Source organism: Mobula birostris, chromosome 5 (genome assembly GCF_030028105.1).
Source record: "Mobula birostris isolate sMobBir1 chromosome 5, sMobBir1.hap1, whole genome shotgun sequence".
Classification (NCBI taxonomy): domain Eukaryota; kingdom Metazoa; phylum Chordata; class Chondrichthyes; order Myliobatiformes; family Myliobatidae; genus Mobula; species Mobula birostris.
In genome coordinates this window covers 158300410-158326249 of record NC_092374.1, presented here as the reverse complement: position 1 = coordinate 158326249, position 25840 = coordinate 158300410, and the positions used below count along the sequence as shown (strand labels likewise).

Here is a 25840-nt window from a genome sequence, read left to right as displayed (position 1 = left end):
ATACAGATGGCACTGGACATCAGGGTCAAACCTGGGTCTCTGGTGCTGCACCACTGTTTCTCCTTCATCCAAGCCTGCCTGATTTTAGTGAGTAGATGAAATGCCTTTCCCATGGGTGGCACAAGCTGTTTTTCATCAGCTTTGGAGATCAGAACCTGAAGATTTCACTTACCGAAAACCCTAGCAACAAATCCCAGAGGGAACTGTGAGGCGAAGAATGTGAGAAACCATGGAGCAGCATACAGACTAGGGCTGACCTCATTTTCCTCCAGATGGATGTACAAGTCCCGGTGGTAGTCATGTAGCAGCCTCGACAGCTGATACATCTGGATCTGAACAAAGAACATGGCCATTTCAGTAGGTTCTCCCCAGATTACTGCAGACATCCTTCAGCCTATTCACGCACCCACTCTCACACAAAACACTAGGATAATACAGTTGAATACCATTCTGACCACTTGTTCTGAGCAAAACAATGGAATGATTTAGATCAATCCCACTTCCCAGTTTTTGTCCACAGTCGTGTAGGCTAACAGTCTTCCCGTGCTCATTCAGATACCTTCCAAACGTAGTGGGAGTTTCTGCCTCCTAATACCCTCTCAAGCAGAGAATTCCAGACCCCAATCATTCTGAACAAAAAGAAATGTTTCCTTAACTCTTTCCTATTCCTTCCAATCATAACTTGTGTCGACGTATCCTAGTTACCAGCACCTTTACCGGCCGATCTAGGCCCTTCCAGTCCAGTCTTATAATTTTACTGACATCGATCAATCTCCACCTAGTCTCCTGCATTTTGAAGATCTCAATTCCAGTCTGGGTAGTACCATAATTCTGTGACCCCGGCAAAATCAGAGAAATGGTGGGCAGACTTATGGTATGTGTTTTGGTGCCACTATCCTTGTCTGAACGTCTCTGTGCAGTAGTGTGACAATGCAAGAAGAACCAGGAAGGAAAATACTGATGCAAGTAATAGTCTAGACACAAGATGTTTCACTGTTGGTGGAAATTCTGAGCAACACACAGAAAGTGCTAGAGGAGCTCAGCAAACCTGGCAGCATCTAGCGAAGGGAATAAACAGTCAATGTTTCAGGCTGAGACACTTCAGGGTTTTGGCCCGAAATGCTACTATTTATTTCTCTCTATAAATGCTGCCTGACTTGCTGAGCTGGAACATAGAATATGCTGTGCACCACAGTATAGGCCCTTCACCCCATGATGTAGTGCCAGCCTTTAACCTACCCCAAGGTCAATCTAATGCTCTTTATTTGCATACCCCTCCATTTTTCTTTCATGCACTTGCCTGCGTGTCTTCAGCACTTTGTGTGTATTACACATGTTACACTCTTTTCATTCATCGAATACCCTTTAGTAAATGCTGAAATAAATGGGTCAAATAAATTGCTCTGCTATCCTGCTGAAGGATCTCATCCCGAAATGCTGACTGTACTCTTTTCCAAAGACGCTGCCTGGCCTACTGAGTTCCTCCAGCATTTTGTGTGTGTTGGACTGGTATCATGTTCAATATCTTAACCAATGAGTTTCCAAATACGGGGTTATTATTCTAATTCTGAAAATCACTTTTCCGCAATAAAAAAAAAGGAACTTTAATGTGAAAGGAATTCCTCGACACTTCTAAATTTGTTCTATAGACTTTATTCAGTGTACCCGCTCGTTAATGCAAATATCTAATCAGCCGATCTTGTGGCAGCAAATAATGTATCAAAGAATGCAGACATGGTCAAGAGGTTTACTTGTTGTTCAGACCAAGCATCAGAATGGAGATGAAATCTGATCTAAGGCACTTCGACAGTGGAATGATTAATGGTGCCAGAAGGGGGGAGTTGAGTATCTCAGACACTGTTGATCTCCCTGGGTTTTCAGATACAACAGTCTCTAGCATTTACAGAGAATGGTACGAAAACAAACAAAAAAAAATCCGGTGAGTGGTAAGTTATGTGGGTGAAAGTGCCTTGTTAATGAGAGAGGAGAACGGTCAGACTGATTCAAGCAGACAGGAAGACAAGAGTAACTCAAATAACCACGCATTATACAACAGTAGTGTGCAGAAGAGCGTCTCTGAATGCACAACACATCAAACCTTGAAGTGGGTGGGCTACAACAGCAGAAGACCATGAACACTGACTCAGTGGCCTCTTCACTAGGTGTAGGAGGTTCCTAATGAAGTGGTCACTGAGTGTATGTTGGTGTTCTTTTAGTCCTGTCCTTGAGTTTCAAATCTTGTCCTCAGTGGAAGCCCGAATGCTGAAGGAATGATTTTGCTCAAATACAATGATACTGTACAAAGCAGCTTATAACACAACTCATGGGTTGTCAAAGCACAGCTGAAATTATTCAAAAGAAGTGTGGGATTGATTTCTGGTAAATCAGATGCAATAAATATTGAGACACAAAATATATGATGCAGCAATCCTAAACATTCCCCCATCTTCATAGTTCAACCAAACCCCAAATAGGCTTGCTGCCTGAAATCTCCATTATTATGGGCCTCTTCTCACATCACGACACACTTGCTGATGAAGAGACCCATGATAATGGAGGTTTCGTGGGGGAAGAAATAATGGTCAATACCTAAGTGTATCTCAATGTAGCTCTGTTCACTTTCACAGGAGTTCAGACTAAGCTGAAGGCATGTGGTCAGTTCGGAACAGAAGTGAAAATGGTCAGAAAAATAATTCATTTATCACAATGTGTCCTTAAATGCATCCTTAAAATCAAACAAAAAGCTTTCCAAGCAGCCATGTTTTGTGAATTATGTTTCAGAGATGGATCTTCCTTTCTCAGATCCAGGATGATATTAATGATCTGTGTTCTGCATAATCTTATGTTTTTGGACTATCCTCTTCCCCCTCCTGCAACACCCACCCCCCCCCACCAGCACCTTCTTACCCCTCCTCAAGCCACTCCATCTGCCCATCACCTCCACACTCCCATTGTCCCCTCCCCCCAGTGTTCCCATCTGCCCTCCCCACCTCCCCCATATGATTCCACGCTCTACCCTCCCCTCCATTGCTTTCTATCATTTTTTGGCCCTTTCTCACCTCCCAGCCTCTGTCACCTGCTCCACACTCTGCTCCTCCACCTGCCTATTATACCTCCTCATCTGGATCCAACATTCACACGCCAGCTCTTGCCCCATCCCTTCCCGTTGCCTCTTTAAACTAGCCATCTTCCCTCTAGCTTTCTGTCCAGAGGAAGGGCATCGATCCGAACGTCAACAATCCATTTCCCGGCACAGAAGCTGCCTGACTGGATGAGTTCCTCCACCTCTTGTTTGTTACTTCTTGTGCCCAGCAGTGGTCAGAGGTAAAACTGTACAGATTCAATCGCAGACACACAAGAGATTCTGCAGATACTGGAAATCTGGAGCAACACACGCATAATGCTGGTGGAACTCAACAGGGGCGGACAGCACCAGTGGAGGGAAACAAACAGTCAACATTTCTTGCAGAGGCCCTTCATCAGGACTGGAAAGGAAGGGGGCAGAAGCCAGAAAAAAAAATGGGAGGACCACGAGCTGGCAGGTGATAGGTGAGTCCATTTGAGAGACACAGTGTAGGTAGATGAGGTAAAAGGAAATTATGTCAGAAGCCGTAAGATGATAGGTGGAAGAGACAAAGTGCCAAAAAGAAAGAATTTGATAGGAGAGGACAGGAACAAGAGCATGCCATTGTCTATTTGAACCTGTTCCGTCATACCTTACTTGAGATCATATTTGATCGAAAAGTACCCTTTTCCAGTAATACCTTAGATCCTTTAAGTCATTTCCTGTCCAGAAATCTACCAATCTAACAAGAAGGGATAAGGGGGGAAGGCAGGAGATTGGAGCTGAGAGGGAAAATGGATCAGCCATGATGAAATGGCAGAGAAGACTCAATGGGCCAAAAGAGCCTAATTCTGCTGCTACATCCTGTGGTCTTATTCTGTGAGTGAAGCAAAGATTAGGTCACAGACCCAATAACGTTAAGTGAAACATAGCAATCTTGGATAAAAGGAAGTAGATTTTCCAACTGGAATTCAAGTAAATAATCATGAACTCGACTCTGAGAAAACTCCATTGCTCCAAACCAGCACCTTTTGGAACCACATCAACAATCAATGATTAAGGAACTTGCACTGTACCTGCAATGACATCATGTCGGGCCTGTACTGCTTACGGAAGCCTAGGTCATACATTAGGAACTTCAGCATTTCGAAGGCTTGCTCCTCACTTGTGTGCAGAAGGAGGACACCAGCAACGAAACTGATGCCCTGACAGTAGCCGACCTCCTTGTCCAGCAATGAGTAGGCCTTGAGGAGATTAAACAGTGAGAGTTGCCCAGCTCCCAATTGTGCCGAGAAGTACGCATGCGTGGGAAATGTTCGTCCTGTAAGAGCACACACACAATGGAAGAAAGGTTTGATTACACACTCCCAGCACTTTTTGCTTCTGTCTTATTTTCATATTGAAAATTTAATTGCACAAAATATGAAATTATTAATATTGTTCTTTTTCATCATGTGGGTATCAGAGGTGAGGTCAGCATTTACTACCATAATGGTTTCCATTCTCATTTCTTACTTACCTGATTCCTGCCCGGGTAGCGCTTCGTGTTCCTGCTAATCTCCCTCCAGCAGCTGTCTCCTATCTTCATATTCCCCTCATGTCACCCTGTGCAATCTGCTATTACACACACACAGATAATTGACCAGCCTCAACTCCACCACCATTCCCATCCCCTTTTCGGCACAACCTGCCATTCATCTTATACTCTCCTCACTCCACCAATCACCTTAGACTCCTTTCTTACCACTCCCCCTTGCCAATCTCAGTCTCCAACCCAGTTCCAAGCCAAAAGATTAACAATTCCTTTCCTCCCAGTTTTTGCTCGACTCACTCAGTTTGTTGCTCAGTGTTTACCACCTACTTTCAATCACCCCTGAAGTGAGCTGCATCAGACAGCCGGAAAACATCACTCCTAGAGTCACATATCGGTCAGACGGGGCAAAAATGGCAGAGTTCCCTCCTTCAAAATACTAATGAGAACTAAATGTGCTTTAATGACAACCTGATAATTTCATGGTTTTTTTTTATATATTTTATTTAATTTTTTGAAGAAGAAATATAAGGCCTCAATTAATACAATTAATACATATTGAAAAAAATTAATTCAAATACATTAATAAGTCTGAGAGAAAAAAAAGAACATCTATCCCAAAACCATCTCCCCGCATTTAGGAAAAAGGAGGGAGAAAAAAAACATAAAAGACCGAGGAAAGAAAGGGGAGAAGAAAAAAGAAAAGAGAGATAAAAAGAAAGAATAGGCATCCAGCTCTCAGAGTCAGTTTAAAATACAAATTAAAGAAACTAGCTTATAATAAGGGACATATTAATTTAAAAAAATTAAAATAAATAGATTAAACAATCTGAGCATTTAGGTAATCCAAATATGGTTGCCAAATCTCAATGAACATAGTGTATCCATTCCTAAGGGTATAAGTAATCTTCTCAAGGGGTATATAACTTTGCATTTCTTTACTCCAGCGATCAATATGTACAAGGGAATCGGATTTCCATGTTACCGCTATGCATTTCCTGGCCACTGGCAATGGAATTTTAATGAATTTGGATTTATTCCTGGGGAGGTTAACTTTCAAAACTGCTAAGTTCCCCAGGAGAAACAATTCTGGGTCTAGAGGGAAATCCATCTCCAGAATCTTTCCTAGTACCTCCCCCAGATCTATCCAAAAAGATCTCAGTTTCGTGCATAGCCAGGTGGAATGCAAAAAGGTACCAACATCTATGCCACACCTGAAACACCTGTCAGAAATTTCTGGTTTATTTTTATGTATTTTTTCAAGTGTGAGATACAAATGATGTGAAAAATTAAAATGTATCATTCTGTATCTAGAGTTGATAAGAGTAACACTATCCAAACATAGATGTGACCAACATTGATGATCAATTACAATGCCCAAATCCGACTCCCATCTCTCCCTCAATCTGTATATACCAAGCTTTGGGCATTGGTCCTGGAAAAAAGAATACATATTAGAAATAAATTTAGTTGTATTCCCCTTTCGAATTAGAATCTCCATGTCTGAGCACCTTGGTAGGGCCAGTGATGGACCCAAACAGTCCCTCAAAAAAGATCGTAATTGGAGATGGCAGAAGAATGTGTTATTAGATAAATTATATTTATTTTTAAGTCCCTCAAAAGACATAAATTGCTTCTGCTGATTATAACAATTTTCAATGCGCCTGATACCATGTTGATACCAGGTGACTAGAAACTTATTACCCAGAGTCATGGGTATTAATCTGTTCTGAGATAGAGGCATCTTTGAGGATATTCCTTTTTTCAGACCCATAAATTGTTTGATTTTTTTTCCCCAGATATGAATTACATGTCTCAGTCGAGGAATGTTTGTCTGCTTTTTAATTAATTTGGAGTCCCATTTATATATAAATTCTTCTGCCATCTCTTCTCCTACCATATGTAAGCCAATTGTAACCCAAGAAGGAGTAGTTGTCTCATCAAAAAAAGAAGCAATAAAACGTGCTTGAGCAGCTAAATAATATTTTTAAAAATCTGGTAATTTTAACCCTCCCAATTTATAGTCCCAGGTCAATTTTTCCATGGAGAATCTAGATATTTTACCTGACCATAAAAATAGACGAATATGTCCATTGAGAATCTTTAAAAAAATTATTGAATAATGGGAGAGGTAAAGACTGAAAAAAAATACTGAAGTCTTGGCATTTTCTTCATTTTTATACAGATTACCCTGCCCGTCAGTGTGATGGGAAGGTTTATCCACGTACATAGGTCCTCCTCGACATTCTGCAGCAAGGGGAGATAACTAAGTTTATAAAGATCATCCAAATTACGATTAAACTTAATCCCCAGATATTTCATGTTGAATTTAACCCATCTAAACTAAGTGCCATATTGATATTGGGCACAGTCTCCTCTACCTAAAGGTAAAATTTCACTTTTATTCCAATTTATTTTATATCCCGAGACTGTACCATAATTGTCCAGCAAGGCCCTAAGTCTTACCAAAGAGCCGGCCGGGTCAGCCAAATATACTAAAATGGCATCAGCAAATAAATTAACTTCATATTCTTCCTGGGCCACTTTAAACCCCTTTATGCCTTGATCCCGTCTAACAGCCTCAGCCAATGGCTCTATTACCAGAACAAATAAAGCTAGAGATAGTGGGCAACCTTGTCTACTAGATCTATATAGAGAGAAAACTGGTGAAATCTGCCCGTTTGTAATTATTTTGGCCTTAGATTGATGGTAAAGTGCTCTTATCCAATTTATGAATATTTGGCCTAGACCAAATTTTTCCATTGTTTTAAGTAAAAAATCCCATTCAAGTCTATCAAAGGCCTTTTCAGCATCTAAAGCCACTGCTACAGTAGGGTCCACCTTCGTCTCAGCTAAATGTAATATAGTCAATAGTCTGCCAATATTATCAGATACTTGTCTATTTTTAATAAATCCTGTTTGATCGGATTTAATCAATTTTGGCAGATATCGAGCTAATCTATTAGCCAATACCTTTGCTATAATTTTATAGTCCACATTTAAAATTGAGATAGGTCTATAAGATGCTGGTTTTAGCGGATCCTTATCCTTCTTAAGAATTAACGTAATAATTGCTGTTGAAAAGGGTTCTGGTAGAGTATGGGTCTCCTCAGCCTGAGTCACAACCCTCATAAAGAGGGGCATTAATTGATCCTTAAATTCTCTATAAAATTCAGGGGGAAAACCATCATCTCCCGGCGATTTAGATTAGATTAGATTATGAGGACACTCAGTCCTCTTTTATTGTCATTTAATAATGCATGCATTAAGAAACGATACAATGTTTCTCCAGAATGATATCACAGAAACACATGACAAACCGACTGAAAAACTAACAAAAACCACATAATTATAACATATAGTTACAACAGTGCAAAGCAATAGCGTAATTTCATAAAGAACAGACCATAGCACGGTAAAAAGTCTCAAAGTCTTTCAAAAGTCCCATCATCTCACACAGACGGTGAACCTCCAGTGCCACAAACTTGCCGATGCAGCATCCTGGAAGCATCTGACCACAGTCTGACTCCGAGTCCGTCCAAAAACTCCGAGCCTCTGACCAGCTCTCCGACACCAAGCACCAAGCACCATCTCTGCCGAGCGCTTCGACCCTGGCCCCGGCAACAGGCAATAGGCGAAGCCGAGGATTTGGGGCCTTCCCCTCCAGAGATTCTTGATCACACAGTAGCAGTGGCAGCGAAGCGGGCATTTCAGAAGTTTCTCCAGGTGTTCCTCCATGCTTCTCACGGCTGTCTCCAACAAATCAGGATTGTGCACGGCCCCTAGTTAACACATTACGATATCATTCGGAATGGTCATACGCGCTGCGTCGCGTCGCCATCTTCTCCTCCCTCCTTCTGGGCCTGTAATAAGCCTAGGGCTCTTTCAATTTCATCCCTAGAAAAAGGGGCATTCAATTCTTCCCGATCTTGTTGACTCAATTTGGGAAGTTGTAAATTAGACAAGAAATCATCAATTTTCAATGAGTCATCCACTGATTCTGATTTATATAGTTCCGAAAGAACAGCGTAAAAGTATCATTTATTTCTTTTGGCTTATATGAAATCTTACCTTCCCCTGTTTGAATCGGATTTATTGTTCTGGAGGTTTCTTCCACCCTCAATTGCCAAGATAGTACTTTATGGGTTCTCTCTCCTAATTCATAATATTGTTGTTTTGATTTTAGTATCATTTCTTCTACCCTATAGGTTTGTTTTGTGTTTTACTCTAATTTTTTATTTATTAATTTTTTATAATTTTCCTCTGTTGTTAAATTCTGACAATCTTTTTCTAATTGTGTTATTTCTTTCTTCAATTCATTAAATTTAGTTACATATTTATTTTTATACCCTTAACATATCCAATTATCTGTCCTCTTAAGTATGCTTTTAATGTGTCCAATAATAAGAAATTATTGGCAGTAGAGGGTGAGTTCATCTCACAGAACAATTCTATTTGAGCTCTAATAAAACTGCAGAACTCTGGTCTTTTCAACAGCAAAGGATTAAAATGCCATCTATATAATGTTTTTTTGTTGATCAGGTATTTCAATTGATAAAATTAAAGGTGAATGGTCCGATAGTAGTCTAGCAGCATATTCTGTTTCGATGATCCTATTTTCTAATTTAGCTGATATTAAAAATAAGTCAATTCTAGAGGAGGAATCATATTGTTTTGAATAGAAAGAGTGGTCTCTTTCCCTTGGATGCTGCCATCTCCAAGCATCTATTATATTCAAGACCTTCATGAAGGCCAGGGTGGTTTTTGCTGCCCTGACCTTCACATCTTTTTTTAACTGATCTATCTAAATTTGGATCCAGACAAAAACTGAAATCCCCTCCAATTAAGATACTTTCATATCCTTGAACAACTTTCAAAAAAAATTTTGGATAAATTTCTCATCGTCATAACTGGTGGCATATAAATTCAAAAGTGTCCAGGATTCTGAATATATTTGACAATTGACCATAACAAACCTCCCAGCCGAATCTATGATAGTACCTTCCACCCTCACTGGCAAATTCTTCCCTATCAATACTGCTACTCCTCTGGCTTTAGAGTTAAAGCAGGACACTATTACTTGACCAACCCATCCTCTCTTTAATTTGTTATGTTCTGTCACTGTAAGATGAGTTTCTTGAAGAAAGGTAATATCAATATGATTTTTTTAAAGATATGCCAGGACCTTTTTCCTTTTTATCGGTCCATTTATCCCATTAACATGAAGACTTAAACATTTAATTGTTCTATTCATAGTTATCAGATTTTATTGGTTGATAAATCCTGCCCATAAAAAAAGGTATAAATTAATCCCACTTCTTTGAGTGACTCTGAGATATTTGGTGCCATTCTCAATAGAGTATAGAAAATACAAACGTAGAAAGGAAACCAAAAAGGAAAGAAAATAAAGGGAAAAAAAAAGAAAAAAAAGAAAAAGAAAGGGAGAAAAACCCTCCCAACTGGCGCTCCAAGTCCACGGCGCCTTAACTCCTCTTGCTGTGCGGTCCAATAAACATCGCACTAAAGATGGACATTCTTTAACATATAACATAATCATTTTTTTAAAAAAGAAATGAAAAAATTATCCACTTCCCCAATAACTCCTTAAATATCTGTAAAAATAAATTATATTCCACACCCGTTATTACTAAATATCCAACATAATCAATAATATTAAAAGTAAGTATCATTAATATAGCAATATATCGAAATAAAAAAAAGAATTCAAAGAAACTTACTAAATATAACCCTATTGTAACTTAATACATATCCAGCATACCAAAAATTAAACATATCAAAAGATGACATTTATCAAAACTATTCATACTAGTTATAACAAAATTAGATGAACTATATAGTTCCTAAGTAGTATAATTCAAAAAGACCATCCATAATCAATATTTTAAATCATAATAGTCTTCATCCATAATCATATAGATTCGAAGTTCAAGATTATAATGTTGTTAAAATTAATCTATATTAATAAAGAAAATCAAATAATTTTCTTCATATATTTTGTCCAAGATACATCTTTCTAGGCCTCTTGTTCCAGAAGAATATTCTGAATCACAATGTCTCAGATATTTTTTGAATAAAGTTTATCGCCTCCTGGGGGTTAGGAAAAAATTTCCTCCCTCCATCCAAAGAGTAATTTTCAGCTTTGCTGGATATAATAAAAATATTGAAGACCTTTATTCTTTAATAACCTCCATGTTAAGTCAAAGTCTTTCCTTTTTCTTAACAAGGCCACACTAATATCTGGAAAGAAGAATATCTTTCCCTCTTCAAACTCTAGTAGGCCATTTCTCTCTCTGGCCTCTATTGCTGCAGCTCATAATACTTTTTGTTTATCTTGATACTTCAAAAAGCGTATAAGTATAGAGCGCGGACTTTGCTCTGGAGGTGGTCGGGGGATTAAAGTCCTGTGGGCTCTTTCTATAATTAACTCTTTGTCAAAATGCTTTTTCCCCAGAACTTTGGGGATCCATTCTTGAAAGAAAGTTACTACGTCTCTTCTTTCCAATCCCTCTTTTAAACACACTATTTTGATATTATTTCTTCTGCTATCGTTTTCAAGGGAGTCCAGTTTATCCATTATTTTTACTTTCTCAGTCCTCCAGGAATCTTTTTCTTTTTCCAGGCTTTGTAACCTATTCACAGCATCCTTCGTATTATTTTCTAAATCCTGGGTTCGCAAATTTAAAGATTCCAAAGTCTGCTTCATTTCCTTAGATTCTTGCATGATAAGGTCTAAATGACTCTCGAATCTGTCCATCCTACCGGTTAAAGTCCGGACTACATCGGCCAACTCATGAATCGCGGCGGCGAGGTCACTACCCGAGCCGTCACCGCGTCGCGCTGCCGCCATCCTCAGGCCTTCCACAGGCTCAGAGGAACCATCCGCCGAGCAGGCCTCATCACCATTGCTCCCACGTCCCTCAAGTCCAGATGCTCCCAGGAGTGCAAAGCCGGCAGCGATAGCGCCAGTGGTATTTCCACGATTTTTCCTTTTAACCATTGCTTTTATTAAGTTTATATGAGAGCCTTATAAACAGGTTGTAATGAAGTTTTTGTCGGAGTTATTCAGGGAAGTGCCCAATCAATGGCATGACATCACGTGACCTCCATGATTTCCTGGTTACCATTCCCTACAATGGCTTGTTAGTCTGTGTTAAGATACTCTTGTATGATAAAGATTGTTGGAAACCACTGCTTTTTTAAAATAATACTTCTTATAAGATTTGTACTTTTTAACAAACTCATGTATTTTTCATAGTATGTGGTGGTTCATACCTACTCACTGTCAGAAAATGGTATAGCAGCTACACTAATGGTTTATCACCCTTCTCATTTTTCATTGGCTAAGTATTAGCACATTACCCATGTGATGCAATTCTTTTAATTATGTAGGCTATCTGAGGAATGTCCTTATCTTATCTATAAAAGTAATGGATTTTTCAGAGGCACCATCTTGTCTTCTTTTCTATCTTTTGTCTTCGCATTCATTCTATCTCTAGCATCATTTCTCATAAACCAAATAGCAATATGAATTCTCATCTCAGAATACATTTTCTAGATCACTTCGTACATGTTTAAGAAATTGAACAGCCTGCCTCTATGTTTAAGATAATTTCCCCATGAAGAAACTTCTTCCACCTTATCCAATCCTCCTAAAGTTCATGGACCTCAGTCAGGAACAATAACTGTCCCTCAAACATCAGGCTCTTGAACCAAAGGGGATAACTTCACTTGCCCCGTCATTGAAATGTTCCCACAATCAATAGACTCAGTATCAAGGACTTACTTCACTCTCATGTCCCTGATACTTATTACTTACTTACTTACTTACTTATTTTTACTATTTCTTCTTTTTGCAGTTGCACAGTTTGTTGTCTTCTGCACTCTGGTTGAATGCCCTAATTGAGTGGTCTTTCATTGATTCTGTTATAGTTAATATTCTATAGATTTGTTGAGTATGACGACAAGAAAATGAATCTTAGGGTTGGATATGATGACATATATGTACTTCAATAATAAATTTACTTTGAACTTTGATCACTGCCAAGGGAACACAAGCCCTTCTCAGTTGGCATCCTACCAGGCACACCAGTAAAAATGCAAAACCAAGCAACAATGGGTCAACATTGCTCACAGGAGCCAGGTATGAGTATGGTGCCACTACCATAGGCTGTCATGTAAGCTGCCAGGAGTCAGCATGTTTTTGTCTTGCATCCAAGTTAGAATTCTGTGGATTCCAGTCCCATGGAGGACATTTGACCATGACACTTAAACTGGTACTCACAGTGAGGGAGTGCTGAACTGTGGAACTGGTACACTTTGATAATACAACTTACTTTGAACTTTGATCAATGCCAAGGGAACACAAACCCTTCTGCGTCGACCTCCTACCAGGACGAATTTCCACCGGCAGCCAAATGGGAATGATGCTCCATCTGAATCACAGACTCTTAATGAGGTCAGGAAAGGGTCTGTGCAGTGATACATACGTGTCACCATATACAACCCTGAGATGATGTTCCACTGTAGGCACAAGGAGAAGGTGGAATGCTATACAGCTCGGGACATCGGAGTTCAGAGTTCAATTGCAACGTCATCTGTAAGGAGTCTGTATGTCCTCCCTATGGAATGAGTGGGTTTCCTCCTAGTGCTCCAGTTTTCTCCCACAGTCTAAAGACGTACTGGTTAGTAGGTTATTTGGCATTGTAAGTTTTCCTGCGATTAGGCTAGGGTTATATCACAGTCGAGGGGGTGGCGTTTGCTGTCGGAGTAGCTCATAGAGCCTATTCCGCACTGTTTCATTAACTAACTAAACAAGTGAACTAAATAAGTAAATAAATGTCACCAATGATGAGCACAGCTGAACCAACATTGTTTTTACTCCTCAGCCTGGACACAGACATTTTTGATTTAAAAAAAAATGTATCCAAAATGTTAATTCAGTTTCTCTCTCTACAGATGACCATACTGAATATTTCTGGAATTCTTCTAATTTTAATCAGTAAAATTCTATAACCTAGCCATTTCTGACATCTCATTGTGACTAAACAGGCTGTTCACCTGCTACCATAGCAAGTTTTACATTAGAGGTTTTTAATTGGCTCAGAAGTGCTCTGAGAACTCTTGAAATAAACTGACCAAATATAACCCTTTTTCTTTCTTTACCATAGCAGTGGGGTGCTAAATGTCCTATAACTGAAGTCAAGAATGATGCAAAAGAACACAAGCGATAGACCTGGCAGAAGGCAGAATGACGGTCTGCCAGATCTGAGCGCCACGGGGAACAGAAACCACGAGATATATCCAGAAGACAAGTTAATTACCACGCAGCAACCTGAGCAAAAGAAACTGGGAAGAAAAAAATAACTAAAGAAAAATATATGAAATAATTTTACTGGAATAGAAATACATAAAAGGCAAAATACTGTGGTGGGAGGGAGGCAAAGAGAGAATGAAGCTTCATCACTAATGAATGCCAAAGTTTAACAACATAACGTGTAAGCTTGCCATCTACTGGCCTCAAATAGTATTGCATTTTAAAAGGACTACTGCAGTTTAAAATACTTGAAGGACTAATGTTGTTTAATGAGTAGACAACACATTCATTATTTTCTCACTCAGCTAATGGGTTCACAATTCATTTTCAGGTTCTATCTTGATACAGATGAATTGGTTCACTGTGTAGCTCACACAAACCAGAGTACTTTCTCTTACCAAGGTCCACCAAGATAGCGTGCTGCTGGGTGGTCAGTTGTTTCAGGAGCTCCTTGTACGAGATATCTCCCGGCTGCTGCTTCTCTGCCAGCCGGTGTCTCAATCGATACTGCTCGGCGAGGAACTGCCAAACCTCTCCTCTCCGACACTTCGGAACCCCTGAAGACAGAGACATCTTGCTTAAAGTCAGACTGTCGCACTGAGTACTAGTGTTCAGATATCTCACACCACCACCGACAACTCACAGTTATTAGGTTGCTTAAACCGTAAGACATTCACTTGTCACAAATGCTAAACAGATGACAAGTGATTAAAATTTATGAAGCATTTAAACAGGAAATGAACAGGCAAACAATAGAAGGATATAGACCATGTGTAGACAGCTGGGATTGTTTAAAACTGGCACTACAGTTGGCAGAGACATCACGGGCTGAAGGCTAATTCCTGCGTTGTATTGTTCTACAGTTGGTTCTAAGTACTCAAAAATTTAAGATATAAATTTCATTTCAGATTTGTACTGGGGTGTGATCACTACTGTACTGAAGAATATGACTATAGGAGAGGAGCTGTTCCCATTAGCAACTGTGCAAAAACAAAGCGACACAGATTTAAAACATTGGACAAGCATGAGAGAAAACAATTTTACTTTGAAAATAATTAGGAGCTAGAACTCACTGCCTGCAACAGTGAGGAACGCAGAAGCTATTGGTAACTTCCAAAGGGAATTGTGCAAGCACTTGAGAGTCACTTGCAGGACCACAGGGAAAGAGGGAAGGAATGACAACAACTTTAGTATCTGGAGCGGGCATGGATTCAATCAGCTGACTCCCTGAGCTTAAGAAATTTAAATTCACAGAGGAAGGTACCAGAAATGTTGACAAATGTTGAACAAAGAGGCTTGCGCAGAGTTAGTACCTATAGTCTTGAAAGACACCTTTGATGTTTCATGAAGTTATTTTATTAGAGCAAAATTGTAATAAGGCCATGAAATGAATGGAAAGAAGCTCAAATATCTAAAAATATTGAAAAGAGCAATAGAAAGGTGCTGTTCCTGAATAAGCAAAGCGTTTATGACAAGGAAGGCAACTTAGCAGCACCAATCCCAGTTTTACCCATTTCAATTCGACTTCCCATTCCCATTCTAACATGTCTGTCCATGACCTCCTTTACCACCATAGCGAGGACAAACTCAGGTTGGAGGAGTAACACCTAATATTCCAACCTGATAGGATAAACATTGATTTTTCTAACTTCCTTTCTCCTTCTCTCATTTTCCATTCCCAATTCTGGTTACCGTCTCACCCCTTCTCTTCTCCTCACCTGCCCATTACCTTCCTCCTTCTCTTCCTTCCACGGCCACTGCCTTTTCCATTTTCATTCTTCTTCAGCTCTTTACCTCTTCCACCTATAACCTCCCACCTCCTCACTTCATCCCCCCCCCAATCCACCCACCATCCCTCTCAACTGTAAGCTTGTACTCCTTCTAATCTGCTCAACTCTGCCCCCGCCACCTCTGCCTCCTTCATTTAAAGTGAAATGGCTTCATGAAACAGTAGAAACAGAGTGAAAACAATCAAACCCAGAGGAGATCAAAGTTCTTATTGACAGTTATTTTATTTCTTTTAAACGATGAACAACAAACTGGACATGGTAGTTTATTATCGTTAAAATAGCTTCAGGTTTATTGCCACTTAAAAATTCAGTGTGTACATGTCATTGTCACTGGGCAAAAAAATTCACAGCGTAAGATTTTTGCACACACTGGTCATTACAAATCAGAGGGACCATTGGTGTGACAGTACACCTGTAGGGAACATAAAACTGGATTATAGAAGTCTTTTTAAGGATGTAAAATAAGATGATTAATGAAGACAAATATTCGTCCCTAGTTGTCAGAAACCAGAGTTTATAATTAGAAACATAAATGACTTCCCAGAAATGGTAGGAAACCAAGAATCATATGAAAAAAACAGGAATTAAAGGAAACTAATATTAACAAGCTGATAAAAGCAGGCTGAAAGCCAATTATCACCCAGAGCCTGATAAACCGCAGCCCAGAGTATTAAAAGAGGTAACCATGGCAAGAGCGACTGTACTGATTGTCATCTTCCAAATTGCGATAGAGTATGGAATGACCTTGCAGACTGCAAGGATGACAAATGTAACCACACAATTTTAAAAAAAAACAGGGTAAAAAGGAAAAAGGAATCACAGGCTGATGAACCTAACATCTGTAGTCTGGGAAGTGCTAGAGTCTATTACAAAGAATGTGACTGGATACTTAGAAAACATTAACAGGATTAGACAAAATAAACACAAATACAGTGCCTTGAAAAAGTATCAGCCCCACAACTATTTTCACATTTTACTGTCTCAAATATATTGAAGCAGGATTTTTTGAGCTAATCTCCAAAACACTGCACACATCTTAAAAAGAAAAATTCAAAAAGCTGTCAACATTTTACTAAAAATTAAAAACCAAAATAGTGAGGCTGAAAAAGTATTCATCCCCTTTGTAATTACTCAGGTGCATTACCGTATATTAACTACTGCCTAGATCAGGGCAACCCTCTAAACTTAGTCATCAGAGAAGAATGGCACTTGTACGAGAGGCTACTATGATGCCAACAGTCACTCTGAGTGAGCTGCAGAAGTCAGTGGCTCTAACTGGAGATGATGTGGCTTCACAATCTCCAAGACCTTGCACAAAAAGGATATTAATGGAATAGTAGCAAGGAAGAAGCCCTGGCTAAAAAAAAAAGCATATCTTTGCCTGTAAAGACTTTGCAAAGCATCGCCTACAAAGATCTTATAAAGATGTGGAAGAACGTCTTGTGGTTGGATGAGACTAAATTGGAAATTTTTGGCCTTGTAAGAGGTATGTGCAGTGTAAATCTAATACTGCACATCAACCAGGCAACACCATCCCTACTGTAAGGTATGGTGGAGGTAGCATTATGCTATGGGAATGCTGTTCAGCAGCAGGGACTGGACAGTTGGTCAGGAATGATGGGAAGATGAGTACTGCTAAACACTGAGAGATACTGGATAAAATTCTGCTAGCCTCTACCATTAAACTGGGAAGGAAGTTCATCTTTCAGCAGGACAACAACACAAAGCACACTGCCGGAGTAACCATGGAGTGGCTTCAAATGAAAGAATTTGATGTCCTTGAGCAGCCCAGTCAGAGTTCTGACCTTAAACCAATCGAACATCTCTGGCAGGACCTCAAGATTGCTGTCCACTGCCGCTCCCCAACTAAGCTGGCACAGCTTGAGCAACTTTGCAAGAAGGAATGGGCAAATCTTGCTCCATCACGTTGTGCAAAGCTAATAGAGACTTATCCAAAGATACAACCTGCTGTATCTTTGCGAGATGTGGTTCAACTAAGCACAGAGCAAAAGGGGAGGAATAGTTTTGAACTGCTGACATTTCAGATTTTGAATTTTTAGTTTTTCATGCTTTACAATTATCCCTGCTTTTTGGGGCTCGCCTTTGAAAATAAGGAGCATGTGATTCAATTTTTTTTTAAATCTCAGTTAAATTGATCAAAATCCCTGCTTATAATATTTATGTGATCAAAGGGTTCGGGGCTGAGTACTTTGTCAAGGCACTGTACATGCAAAAGAAAAACTCTTGTCAAAACTAAAAATCTACTAGAGTTTTCTCAGAGTGTGGCTGTAGAGTAGATAAGGGAGAACCAGCGGAGGTAGCGTATTTCCATTGCCAGGCATTTGATAAAATGTCATGTAAGCAGTTATTGCCCAGATTGAAATTTAATATGCTGGTATGGATTGAAAATTGGTTGACAGATATTTTAAATTTGACAATCCAAGGAATACTTCTTCCATTAGTTTCTTTTCCACCAATTCTTATTGAGTCTATGAAAACAATGATTGTTGACAGCTAAGGAGAGACCATCTGGTGAGGAAATACAGTTTGGCAATCAAGCACTGACCTTGACTGAGTGCCGTGTGAACCTTCTCCATGTCAACCTTGACCTTTGCCCTTCCTGGGGTGCTCAGCATTTTGTCCCAAACTGCAAAAACTTCTTTCTGGCAAAGCACAAATTCCTCGTAGTCCAGTTTCACTTTTCTGGTCTGAAGTTCATCCCTGCTCGCTGTAAGTTTACATTTGACACAAGATCCATCAAATCAGTAATTCAGCGACCACGCAATAGCTCAATATTAAGACCAGGAGGTTCACTCGAGTTAACAGATCACTTGTATAGTTCCTGAATTTGATGTTCATCATCCCTGGAAGTTTCACCAAGTGACCTCCTACTTCAAGAGCCCTACCTAGTTAAACAGATTTTATTCTCTCTCTCTCTCTCTCATGCTTCAACACTTCTCCCAGTAATAAATTGAAGCACATGCACAATTGGCCCAGACTTAAAATGTCGACAATTCCTTTGCCCCCATAGAACCTGCTTGACCTGCTAAGTCCCTCCAGCAGATTGTGTGCCTGCTTCAGATTCCAGCATCTGCAGGCTTTTGAGTCTCCCCTAGGGAGAGGGGCGTGAAATGGGGAAATCACATGAATTATGCCGTAATAGGTACATGAACAGACCAGGTAGATATGTACTGGGACCAATGAAACTTTATTCTCTCCTCCCTCTCCTCAGCAGTGTTGGATTCCAGTGTTTAAATCCAAGGTTCTTTTAGAAGTCAACCATTAGAGACGTATTGAACTGTTATATGTATAAAGGCTACTTAAGAAACAAGCAGATAGTTAATTGTGAAATTACTAAGAAAATGACAATTAAAACTAAACAGTCTGAATGGTGGTCGATTAGGAAAAAGGGAGGTGCAACGAGACCTGGGTGTCATTGTACACCAGTCATTGAAAGTGGGCATGCAGGTACAGCAGGCGGTGAAAAAGGCGAATGGTATGTTGGCATTCATAACAAGAGGATTTGAGTACAGGAGCAGGGAGGTTCTACTGCAGTTGTACGAGGCCTTGGTGAGACCACACCTGGAGTATTGTGTGCAGTTTTGGTCCCCTAATCTGAGGAAAGACATTCTTGCCATAGACGGAGTACAAAGAAGGTTCACCAGATTGATTCCTGGATGGCAGGACTTTCATATGATGAAAGACTGGATCGACTAGGGTTATACTCACTGGAATTTAGAAGATTGAGGGGGGATCTTATTGAAACGTATAAAACTCTAAAGGGATTGGACAGGCTAGATGCAGGAAGATTGTTCCTGATGTTGGGGAAGTCCAGAACGAGGGATCACAGTTTAAGAATAAAGGGGAAGCCTTTTAGGACCGAGATGGGGAAAAACTTCTTCACACAGAGAGTGGTGAATCTGTGGAATTCTCTGCCACAGGAAACAGTTGAGGCCAGTTCATTGGCTATATTTAAGAGGGAGTTAGATATTGCCCTTGTGGCTAATGGGATCAGGGGGTATGGAGAGAAAGCAGGTACAGGGTTCTGAGTTGGATGATCAGCAATGATCATAGGGAATGGTGGTGCAGGCTCGAAGGGCCGAATGGCCTACTCCTGCACCTATTTTCTATGTTTCTATCCAACAGCAGCTTGTGAAATAGCTGTTGACACCTGAACACTAATCTGCCACAGGGTACAAGGACCTGACCTGCTGCAAGGCTGCATAAAATCACACAGCCCAGAAACAGGTCTTTCGGCCCATCTTCTCCATGCTGATCAAGATGCCCATCTAAGCTCGTCCTACTTGGTCATGTTTGACCCATATCCTTCGAAACCATTCCTATCCATGTACCTGTCCAACTGTCTGTTGTCATTGCACCTACCTCAACCACCTTCACTGGCAGCCCATTCTGTAAAGGTGCCACCTTCTATGTGGATAAGTTACCTTTCAGGTTCCTTTTAAATCTTTCACCTCTCACCTTAAACCTATGCCTTCTGGTTTTTAGATCCCCTTCTCTGGCTGTATTCCCATCTTTAATATCTCTGTTTTTCCCTTTCAGGGTTCTTTTGAAAACCCTGGAGTTACATGCTATGGTTCTTTGTGGGAATGGGACCCGCTCTCGGGGTTTCACAGCTTGTTGTTATTCGGCACGCCAAGGGCGCAGCCTAAGAGCTCAGTTCGCCTTCAGAAGGCCGAGAGCTTGTGGCTCTGGAGGCGGGTGGATGGAAGGTCGGTGTCCGGGCAGCAGATCGGTGTGTCGTGGGAGATGGAAGATCTAAGGCTGTGTGCCCAAAGACCGGAGATCTTTGAGCACAGAGTTCCGAAAAAGCGATGCAACAGACTTTTAACGTTGTAAACCAGTGAGTTGTTTGTTATGTCTCCCCTCTCACTGTGAAACAGAGATGCCTGTTTCTCCCTTATTAAGGAAAGAGAGAGCCTGTGGTATAGAAACATTGAAAGTCTTCAGCACAATATAGGCCCTTCGGCCCACAATGCTGTGCCAAACATGCACCTACTTTAGAAATTACCTAGGGTTACCCATAGCCCTCTATTTTTCTAAGCTCCATGTACCTATTCAGGAGTCTCATGAAAGACGCTATCATATTCGCTTCTACCATGTCGAATACCGGGTGAACAAGTAGTCTTTGGAGTACTGCAAGTCCGTGTCTTTGCTGTTGCTTTGCTCACGCTTGAGGGCTTGGTGGTGGGTGCTGATGCTTTTTATTTTGCTGGTGGAGGGAGGGGGATCGTTGTTTGCTGCCAGTTACGTGTGGGAGGGAGGGGAGCTGGGGGATTCTAACATTTAACTGTCATTCATTTGGGGGCACTCCTCTGTTTTTCGTGGATGGTTGCGAAGAGAAAAGATTTCAAGATGTATATTATATACATTTCTCTGACATTAAACATACCTTTGAAACCTTTGAAAAGACTGAGTGCCTTCACCCAATCCAATCCTCTCATGATTTTAAGTTCGCCTTGCAGGCTTCTAAATTCCAAGGGCAAACGTCTTAGCCTGTCTAACCTCACCCTATAACTCAGTCACTCGAGTCCTGGCAGCAAGCTTATAAATTTTTTCTGCACTCTTTCCAGTTCATTTTAATAACATCTTTCCTATGGAAGGCAACCAAGCTTGACACAATTCTCCAAATGTGGCCTCACTAGTATCCTGTACAGCCACAGAACAACCTCCCAATTTTATGCTCAGTGCCCTGACTAATGAAGGCCAGCATTAGCTAAAAGCCTTCTTCACCACCCTGCCTACCTGTGCCTTCACTTTTAGGGAAAAGTGCATTTCTACTCTCAGATCACTCTGTTCAGCAACACTTCTCAGGGCCCAACCTTGATTTGACTTTCCAAAATGCAACACCTCCCATGTATCTGAATTGCCATTCCCAGGAAGGACTTTTTTCCTTTGGAGCACAGGAAATAGAGAGATGATCTCATAAAGGTGTGTAAAATCATGAAGGGTAACAATAAGTTATGCATACAGATTTCTCCTCTATGATTAAGATCCCCCCCCCCCTATATTTTTTGATTTCATCACTGTCAAAGGCACTCCCTATTTTAGCTGGCAATTCTAATCAAAGCACAGACCATGTTTCCCAAGGAGCTATGGGTAATCAATCCACACAAACCTTGGAGAGATCTGGAAACTGGCTCAGATAGATCTGTTTTCCTTGGAGAGGAGGAGACTGAGGGGCTCCTGATAGTTGTGTACACAATAATGAGGGGTACAGGGAGGGCATTCACTACATCCCTCATCTGGTCTCTCACCTACCAGGCTGTACTCTTTCCCTCCCCCACCTTCTTGTTCTGGCTTCAGCCCACTTCCCTTCCAGTCCTGATGAAGGGTCTCAATCTTAAATGCTTATTTGTTTATTCCCCTGCAGAGATGCTGCCTAACCTGCTAAATTTCTCCAGGTTTTTGTGTATTGTTCAAAATGTCCAGCATCTGCAGAATCACTTGGATTTGTGTCCATGATGGGTATGATAAAGCCCAAGGAAAATGTATTTTAAATTTCTAACAGGACACACCTTCCAGCCTTTGATTTTCCTTTTCCATCCGGAGCAGCAGGATCTGCTGGTAGATGGCCTTTCGCCACATATGCCGGAGCTCCTCTGGCGAACGCTTTCTCTTCTCCCCATCAGGCACATCATCAGTCACCAGCAGAGAAGCCATGGGGTCCTCCTCCACAGCAGGCACAAGCGGGGATAGGGGTGGCAACTCTATGCCTTCAAGGTGATCTGGTGAGAGACAAAACCCAATCTTAGGCCAAGCATCCAGCTCGAGGTAATGAGAGCACAGACTTGCATCTCGAGGATCAAGTCAAAACTAACAAAGGTGCCAGACTCTTCATCATGCTTCTTCAGTCGAGAGGAATTTGCCCCAGTAGGGATCACAGTCCCTGTGACTTCAATTCTGCATCGAGACGTGGAGTACAATGCACAGTGGTGCAGAGGGTAAAGCTGCTGACTGAGGTTCAACCTGGACCTTTGTGGAGTTGGCATGTTCTCTCAGTGATGCATGGTGTTCTCTGGGTGCTCTGTAAATGGCCACTGTAAATTGTCCCTAGTGGTAGAACATGGAGGATGTTAATCTGAATGTGAGGACAATAGGTTACAGGGGAAATTGGCGGTGGAATGCGATTCTGAGCAGGGACCTGATGGACCAAACAGCCTCCTTCTACACCATGATAGATGGAGAATGAAGTAAAACCACTACTTCTGTCAACATTCGATCTTTGTACTTGTAGGGAGTGCACAACCAAAGTATTGCATCCAATTTCCAGTGACGTACGTTAGAAAAGATATGAAGGATGTTGCAGTGAAGTTTAACAGGAATGATTCAGGAGCAAGGTTAGAATTGAGGAGTCAGGGGAGAGAAGGTCAAGGGGATATTAGACTGAGGTATACAAGGTCAAGGGTGGCACAGTAGCACAGTGGTCAGCACAATGCTTTACAGCAGGAGTCCCCAACCTTTTTTGCACCGCGGACAGGTTTAATATTGACAATATTCTTGCGGACTGGCCGACCGAGGGGGGTGTTCAAGTAGGGTTAAACTCACCTCAACATGTCTTTTACAGTTAGGGTTGCCAACTTTCTCACTCCCAAATAAGGAACAAAAGTAGCAGACAAATCCTGGGACACTTTACCCCAGGAAAGACTACCATGACCATGATGCCTTGCGCAGGCACCTGTGTGCGCATGCGCATACATGCCGATCCCACAAATTGGTTTTGCCTTCATCTTCCTGACTACACTGTACGTACATTATTTCTACTTTATATAGGCTGTGTATTTATCATATCATTCCTGCTTTTACTATATGTTAGAGTTATTTATTTTCAGTTTTATTTGTTATTTGGCATGATTTGTTCGGTTATTTTTTGGGTCTGGGAACGCTCAAAAATTTTTCCCATATAAATTAATGGCAATTGCTTCTTCGCTTTAAGCCATTTCGGCACGAAAGGTTTCATAGGAACGTTCTACTTTAGCTGGGGAAATACGGGACAAGGGTGATCCCGTATGGGACAAACCAATTTAGCCCAATATACGGGATATCCCGGCAAATACGGGACAGTTGGCAACCCTATGTTCAAGTTCAACAGTGCGTGACAGGGAATGAGGAAAGGTGCAGCTGACTCATATCGTTTCCTCACGGCCCGGCAGCACATGCTTTGTGGCCCCATGGTTGGGGACCGCTGCTTTACAGTACCAGCGACTCAGGTTCAATTCCCACTGCTGCCTGTAAGGAGTTTGTATGTTCTCTCCATGACCACATGCGTTTCCTCCAATGGCTCCAGTTTCCTCCCACAGTCCAAAGATGACCCATTGATAGGTTAATTGGTAACTGTAAATTGTCCCATGATTAGGCTAGGATTACGTTGGGGGATTGCTGGACAGCTCGGCTGAAAGGGCTCATTCCATGCTGTATCTCAATAATATTATTAATAATGATCAGATTGGGGAGGGTAAAGAGTGGAACAAAAAACAGAATGCCGGGAGAGCTCAATTAGTCAAAGAGCAGAGCAGGAGAGTGGCAGATTCTGGGGGATGGATGAAAATGTGTGATCATTAATGAGTTTAATGTGAAAGGGTAGTCAATGGTTTAACATGGATTTGGTGAGCCAAAAGATCTGGTTATCTCACTACAACTCTTCGATTAGTTATAACTGTTGTAAATGCTGTACCTTCCAACGTCCCCTTCTGCTGCATGGTGGCCGGAGACTTGTTCATTGGCGAGGCAACGCGCAGGAAGATCCGCTGGCGCCAGGAGATGCGACGCGGAGTGAGGGCCGTCCCCGCTGTGCTCAGCGAATCCGTGCTGCATCCAGAGAAGGCCCTTCTCCTGCCCTCAGCATCACTGAAGCAGAAAAGGGAAAAGCATGCTCAGACACACGGGGCACAGCTCACGAGTGTGGGGCTGTCAGCCTCCCCAGGGCTGAGTGACTACTAGGTACTGAAGATACACAGCTTTAGAGGGTTTAGTAGTAAGTGGCTGTGCAAATGCTATTAAGGACTAGGGGAGGATGCATACTTAACCAGAGTCTTGAGAGAAAGGAAAGTTGTGTGAGTCCTAGAGGAAGAAATTAGTGTAACAAAGAATGAACTACACTTTAACAATGACCAATGCGGACTTTTAGTTAGGATGACAGACAGTACAGGTTAAAGGGTAAGTGATGGCTGACCCCGTGGTTCCATTCTTACCAGCTCGATGTCAGATTACTGTGACTTGCCAGCCTTCCTCTGCAAACTGATCCACCTTCTGAAGTCATCCAAATGTGTAAGAGATTCTCATACTTATGACTCAATGTTTTTATCAAGAGCTGACTGTACGTCAACAAGCTGGCAAGAAAGTTTTCTGCTGCTTGTTATGGCAGAGTGATTGTAGTTTGTACCCTTGCAACTTGCCTACAGATGGTGAGGAGCAGAAAGCTATCTCCTGAGTCACTAAGGTGAGTCAAAGTGGAGGGAAGTGACACCCTATGTTTCAGGTCAAGACAATCCAGATGAAGCACCTCAACCCCAATTGTCCATTGTCCATCTCCTTTGCTAGCTGAGCATTCCAGCATTTTGTATGCTGCTCCAGATTTCCATCATCTGCCATCTCTCTTGTGTCTCCAACGGGACCATTAATTATTTCCACAACTTGCAAATTTGTCTTCTGGTTTTAAATCACAGTCACTTGATTGCAACACAGAGTCACACAGTCTTCAAAGAATTACTGAAAATAAATACTAATTTCTGAGAGCACTCCCCTGCCAGGAAGTTTACCCTGGCTCGTGTAACCGTTTCACTTTAGACATAACAGGGGAAATCTTGCAAAGGTCAGCTGTGCTTACATCCATAACTACCAGCGTTCAGAAGCTGTTCATGTTGTAAGATGGACAAATGGAATAAACACCTGCCACCCCCATTAGGGTCTCCAATCTGTGCTCTTAGCACTCTAATTTCCCAAATCTTGTTCACGGAAACAGCATCCAATACGGGAGTCAGTGCAGTTCGATTGTTGAGTTTCAGGAGCCTGGCCTGGACTCTTTTGCAGTGATAGCCCACCACACAGAGTCCACAGCACACTGTGTATCAGTGTAGCAAATCCGAATATCGCATCGAAAAGCG

The 25840-nt window shown here is 41.3% G+C and overlaps 1 protein-coding gene across 3 annotated transcripts in view; it reads right to left on the bottom strand.

Annotated features, from left to right (window-relative positions):
* The window catches only part of tbc1d4 (TBC1 domain family, member 4), a 318014-nt gene that overhangs the window by 18921 nt on the left and 273253 nt on the right, over positions 1-25840 (bottom strand). For all 3 annotated transcript variants that reach the window (XM_072258783.1, XM_072258785.1, XM_072258784.1), the window contains exons 11-16: positions 24412-24584; positions 22256-22465; positions 18286-18447; positions 14328-14486; positions 4141-4385; positions 173-332 (exon numbers count right to left, since the gene is read on the bottom strand). In XM_072258783.1, the coding sequence (XP_072114884.1) occupies positions 173-332; positions 4141-4385; positions 14328-14486; positions 18286-18447; positions 22256-22465; positions 24412-24584 (1109 nt within the window). The remainder of the gene's footprint in view (positions 1-172; positions 333-4140; positions 4386-14327; positions 14487-18285; positions 18448-22255; positions 22466-24411; positions 24585-25840) is intronic.